The sequence below is a fragment of the Dipodomys ordii genome, unplaced genomic scaffold, assembly GCF_000151885.1.
Source record: "Dipodomys ordii isolate 6190 unplaced genomic scaffold, Dord_2.0 Scaffold202, whole genome shotgun sequence".
NCBI lineage: Eukaryota > Metazoa > Chordata > Mammalia > Rodentia > Heteromyidae > Dipodomys > Dipodomys ordii.
Window position 1 is genome coordinate 1,005,083 of NW_012267418.1, and position 5,855 is coordinate 1,010,937.

Here is a 5,855-nt window from a genome sequence, read left to right on the forward strand (position 1 = left end):
CCCTCTACCACTTGAGCCACAGCACAACTTCTGAAAATGGAGTCTTTTTAATATGCAGAGATGTGTGGCAGTAGTGGTAGAGCTAAGAAGAAGACAGTTTTTTTGTTTTTTGATATTTTTTGGCCAGTCTTGGGGCTTGAACTCAGGGCCTGGGCACCTTCCCTGAGGTTCTTTTGTTCAAGACTCAAAGCTTCACTTCCAGCTTTTTTTTTTTTTTGGTAGTTAATTGGAGATAAGAGTGGCATGGACTTGCTGTCCTAGACTGACTTCAAACCAAGATCCTCAGACCTCAGCCTCCTCAGTAGTTAGGACTATAGGCATGAGCCACCAGTGCCCAGCTAGAAGACAGTTGTTAACTGTTGAGAATTCTGGAACCATTCTTGTCCATCTTGTCCACTGTAAGACTAAGATGATACTTGAAATGAAGAAACCTCATCACTCCTACCTGGAATAAAGTAGAAAGAAAGAACAAAAAGCCAGGGACTATTTTGGAAGATACTTAGTACCATTCAAATCACAATGTCAGATAATTGGTGGCATGTAAGTTCTGAAGCTCAGACTTTTGTTACTCCTCCTCTTCCTATTATTATTATTTGTACTAGTGCTTGAACTCAGGATCTGGGTGCTGTTCCTTGTTGTTTATTTGTTGTTGTTGTTGGTCGTGGGACCTGAACTCTGGGCTTGGGCGCTGTTTGTGAGCTCTTCAGCTCAAGGCCAGCGCTCTACCACTTGAACTACAGTGCCACTTCCAGCTTTTTCTGCTTATGTGGTGCTGAGGAATTGAACCCAGAGCCTCATGCCTATGAGGCAAGCAACTCTATCACTGAGCCACTTTCCCAGCCATTTTGTTTGTTTGTTTTTCAAACAAAGCTCAAGGTCTACCAATTAAGCCATAGTTCCACTTCCAGTTTTTTGGAGGTTACTTGGAGATAAGCCTCTCACAGGATCATGGATTTGAATCATGAGTCTCATATCTCAGTTTCCTGAGCGGCTAGGATTACAGACTTGAATAGCCCGTACACAGCTTTGTTCCTGTTCTTATTCTATTTTGTTTTGGTGCTGGTCCTGAGGCTTGAACTCAAGGCCTTGGTGCTGTTCCTGAGCTTTTTTGCTCTACCACTTGAGCCACAGCTCTGCATCCAACTCTCATGGGTTTTCTTTCCTGGTCTGGCTTTGAACCATGATCCTCATATCTCAGCTTCCTGAGTAGCTACGATTACCAGCCTAAGCTAGTTCTTTTTCTTACTCTGAGTAGCTAAGATTGCCAGCATGAGCTGTGAACAGGCATCAATTTTCCATGGCTTATCCGAGCCCTACCCCATTCCTGCAAATGGGTCTCATAGACAGGTCTTGTCTATGCTTCTCATAGTCATCCCCAAACTGGGACATACCCCGTGTGTTGGGGGAGTTTAAATCTTTAAATCTTGATACATCACTTTCCCCCTGGTAGGGATTTGGGGACCACTTGAGACATTTTTGTGCAGATTTTATGTAAGCCACTGTTGGTAAAGGTGCTGGAAATGGATCTTAGCAAGTTATACATTAGTAGAGTGAATAGTCTCCACCTCCATTAGGTGATCCTGGTTCCTGAAACCATCTGTGTCAAAACAGCCCACTCCCCTGAGACAGTTCTGAGCCATCACTCGGAGTGACAAATTGACTTTTGTGAATTTGTATCAGAGGAGAGGCTAGAGAACTAGTTTGACTTTTTTTAAGGTGCTACCATTTTCTGTAACTCAGGCAACTTTGAGACTTGTCCTTTACCGGAAATGTGCCAGTTATCACCAGCCTAAGTTGGATTGTGTCCTTCCTCCTGCCCTTAACATCTGTCCTTGGCTTTGGCTTTGTCTGGTGGAGGGGTTAGATGGCTCAGACTTTTTTTTTCCCCTGTTATTTATTTTTATTTTATTTTATTTTTCGTCAGTTCTGGGGCTTGGAACCCTGGGCCTAGGTGCTGTCCCAAAACTCTTCAGCTCAAGACAAGCACTCTACCACTTAAGCCACAGTGTCACTTCTGGTTTTCTGCTTAGTTGATTGGAGATAAGAGTCTCACAGACTTTCCTTCCAATGCTGGTTTTGAACTGAGATTCTCAGATCTCAGCCTCCTGAGTAGCTAGGATTATAGGCATGAGCCACCGGTGCTCAGCTGGCTCAGACTTTCTTTTTTCTTTTTTTTTTTCTTTTTTGTCAGTCATGGGGCTTGAACTCAGGGCCTGGGCACTGTCCCTGAGCTTTTGCTCAAGGCTAGCATTCTATCATTTGAGCCTCAACACCACTTCTGGCTTTGTCTGTTTATATGGTACTGAGGAATCGAGCCCAGGGTTTCATGCATGCTACACAAGCACTCTACCACTAAGCCTCATTCCCAGCCTGGTTCAGACTTTCTACGTATGTTTTTTTATGGATGAGTACTCCAGGTTTCAACCCTGTGGAGAGGGAGGAAAAAGGTGGTTTCAACCACAAACCAATTTATGCTACTGTTCCAATGTCAAAATTAAAGGAAATATATTGAAAATATATATATATATTACCAGGATTAGCCAGCTCTTGTTCTTATTCTTACCACCAGCACCTAGCTGTTGTTGTTATTCCTAATGCATCTTGTGTTGCCTTTTATTCCTTCTGCCTCCCTGTTCCATCCTAACTCTTACTCAGGTACCTAGAGTACAGGAGGTACTGCATGTGAAGACAGAGTCCTTAGCACCCCCACTCTGCCTCCTGGGAGATGACCCAGCATCACCATTTGAAACTGTCCAGATCACTGTGGGCTCTGCCTCTGATGATCCTTCAGGTAATAGCAGTCTGCCAATAATCCTGGGCTGTACCTGGGTAGAATGTACATCTGTGTACATGTGTATAGCTATAGGAGGGGACAGGGAGGACAAAGCAGGCAGGTAAAATTGCAGGAGAGAATGAGAAGCTTTGGAAACTGAAGCAAAGGCATCAATGAGATAAAGGTTGTGTGTGTGTCTGTGTGTGTGTCTGTGTCTGTGTGTGTCTGTGTCTTGTGTGTGTCTGTGTGTGCTAGTATTGGGGTTTGAACTGAGGGCCTTGCATTTTTTTGGGGGGGATCCAGTTGTAGGGCCTGAACTCTAGGCCTGGGCACTGTCCCTCAGCTCTTCAGCTCAAGGCTAGTGCTCTACCACTTGAGCCACAGCGCGACTTCTGACTTTTTTCTTTTTGCTTATGTGGTGCTGAGGAATCGAACCCAGGGCCTCATGCATGCAAGGCAAGCGCTCTACCACTGAGCCACCTTCCCAGCGGGGCTTCACTTTTGCCTGGTCCTTTCATTTACTCATAACTGGTACTCTACCACTTGAGTCATGTCTCCTGTTGTAACTTTTTGCTGGTTAAATGGAGATAAGTGTCTCAAGATTTGTCTATCCAGACTGGCTGTTATTCATCTTTTTATTAATTTACAATTTTTTAAAGTTGTGGACAGTTGAGGGCTTGTGTGTTTAGTTGTGTTAATATTCCCCTGCAACATTCCTTTTTTTTTCTTTCTGAGCTGAGACCTCACTGTGTTGCCCAGGCTTGTTTTGAACTCTTGAGGCCAAGAGTTTCCCAAGTGCCAGTCTATGTTACCACACCTAACTTCACCCAATATTTCATTATAAAAAAAGTTTTAAATGTAGAGGAAGGTTGGAATACCATATATCTGACATCTAGATTCTTTAATTAATATCATTTGTAGTGTTGGTGTTTTGTTTTTTTGTTTTGTGCTGGTACTGGGCTTTAACTCAAGGCATGGGTGTTATCTCTGAACTATTTTTTTTTCTCAGTCATGGGGCTTGAACTCTGGGTCTGGGCACTGTCCCTCAGCTCTTCAGCTCAAGGCAAGTGCTCTACCACTTGAGCCCCAGCAACACTTCTGGTTTTCTGGTGGTTAATTGGAGATAAGAGTCTCACAGATTTTCTTGCCCGGGCTGGCTTTGAACCATGATCCCTAGATCTCAGCCTCTAAAGTAGCTAGGATTACAGGCGTAAGCCACTGGCACCCAGCTGAATTACTTTTTTTTGCCAGTCCTGGCATTTGAACTCAGAGCCTGGGCTCTTTTCCTGAGTCTCTCTGTGCTCAAAGCTAGTGCTCTACCACTTGAGCCACAGTGCCACTCTGACTTTTTTTGTTTATGTGTGTAGTACTGAGGAATAGAACCCAGGGCTTCATGCATGCTAGGCAAGCACTCTACCACTCACCACATTCTCAGCCCTCCTGAACTACTTTTGCTCAAGGCTAATGCCCTACCACTTGAACCACAGCTCTACTTCAGACTTTCTTTGAATAGTTTGTTGGAGATGAGAGTTTCACGGACTTTCCTAACTTAGGCTGGCTTCACACTGTGATCCCCAGATCTCAGCCACCTTAGTAGCTAGGATTGCAGGCATGAGCCATAGGTGTCCAGCCTGTGTGTGTGTGTGTGTGTGTGTGCGTGCGTGCGTGCGTGCGTGCGTGCGTGCGTGCATGCATGCATGCATGCATCCATCCATCCATCTGCTCTTGCCTGTCCTGGGGCTTGAACTCAGGGCCTAGGTACTGTCCCTGAGCTTTTTTGCTGAAGGCCAGCACTGTTTGCCACTTGGCTTTCTGGTTGATAATTGGAGATAAGAGTCTCACAGGGCCTGGGAAGGTGGCTCAGTGGTAGAGTGCTTGCCTTGCACGCATGAGGCCCTGGGTTCCATATATCAGCACCACCTAAACAGAAAAAGCCAGAAGTATCACTGTGGCTCAAGTGGTAGAGCTCTAGCCTTGAGCCTTGAGCTGAAGGACAGTGCCCAGGCCCAGAGTTCAGGACCTATGACCAGGAAAAAAAAAAAAAAGAGTCTTTCAGACTTTCCTTCCTGGGCTGGCTTTGAACCAGGATCCTCAAATCTCAGCCTCCTGAAAAGCTAGAATTACAGGCATGAGCATCTGGTTTCATTTGTGGTATTTTTCTGTATTCTTAGGTTTATTTGTTCATGAGTGGATTCAACAGGTCTGTTTTTCTTTTTTTTTGGGGGGGGGGGAACCAGTCGTGGGGCCTGAACTCTGGGCCTGGGCGCTGTCCCTCAGTTCTTCAGCTCAAGGCTAGCGCTCTACCACTTGAGCCACAGCGCCACTTCCGGCTTTTTTCTTTTTGCTTATGTGGTGCTGAGGAATCGAACCCAGGGCCTCATGCATGCAAGGCAAGCGCTCTACCACTGAGCCACCTTCCCAGCCCTCTGTTTTTCTTTTTAAAGTTCTTTTTCTTTTTGCCAGTTGTAGGGCTTGAACTCAGGTTTTGGATGCTGTCCCTGAGCTTTTTTTCTTTTTTCTTTTTTTTTGCTCAAGGTTAGCACTATTACCACTATATCACTAGAGCCATAGCTCCACTTCTGGCTCTTTTGGTAGTTAATTGGAGATACAAGTCTTAAGGACTTTCTTGCCCAGTCTGGCTTTGATCCAAAATCCTAAGATCTCAGCCTCCTGAGTAGTTAGGATTACAGGTGTGAGCCACCAGCATCTGGCCAAACAAGTATTTTAAATAATTGTACAAAGGGGTTTCAGTTCAACAAGTCAGGTTTTGAGCAAAATGCATCTTGATTCATGTCACCCCGCCCATGTTTTCTCCTCTCTTTCCCCATCACATCCATATCATCAAGTTACATAGTTCAGCTTTGACTTAATGTACATTGAATATTATGACTGTCTTTGCCCACCTTTCTTCTCCATATGTCCACTTCACCTCCCCCTTGCTCTCCCTCATTCCCAACAAGTCCATAGGTCTTTTTTTTTTTGGTCTGGTTGTGGGGCCTGAGCTCTGGGCCTGGGCGCTGTCCCTCAGCTCTTCAGCTCAAGGCTAGCACTCTACCACTTGAGCCACAGCACCACTTCCGGC

The 5,855-nt window shown here is 45.2% G+C and overlaps 1 protein-coding gene across 1 annotated transcript in view; it reads left to right on the forward strand.

The window, feature by feature from the left end:
* The first annotated feature begins 519 nt into the window (after positions 1–519).
* Positions 520–5,855, forward strand: part of Atf6b (activating transcription factor 6 beta) — a 13,767-nt gene continuing 8,431 nt past the window's right edge. The window contains exons 1-2 of the mRNA XM_013034943.1: positions 520–540; positions 2,656–2,791. Coding sequence (XP_012890397.1) covers positions 520–540; positions 2,656–2,791 — 157 coding nt within the window. The remainder of the gene's footprint in view (positions 541–2,655; positions 2,792–5,855) is intronic.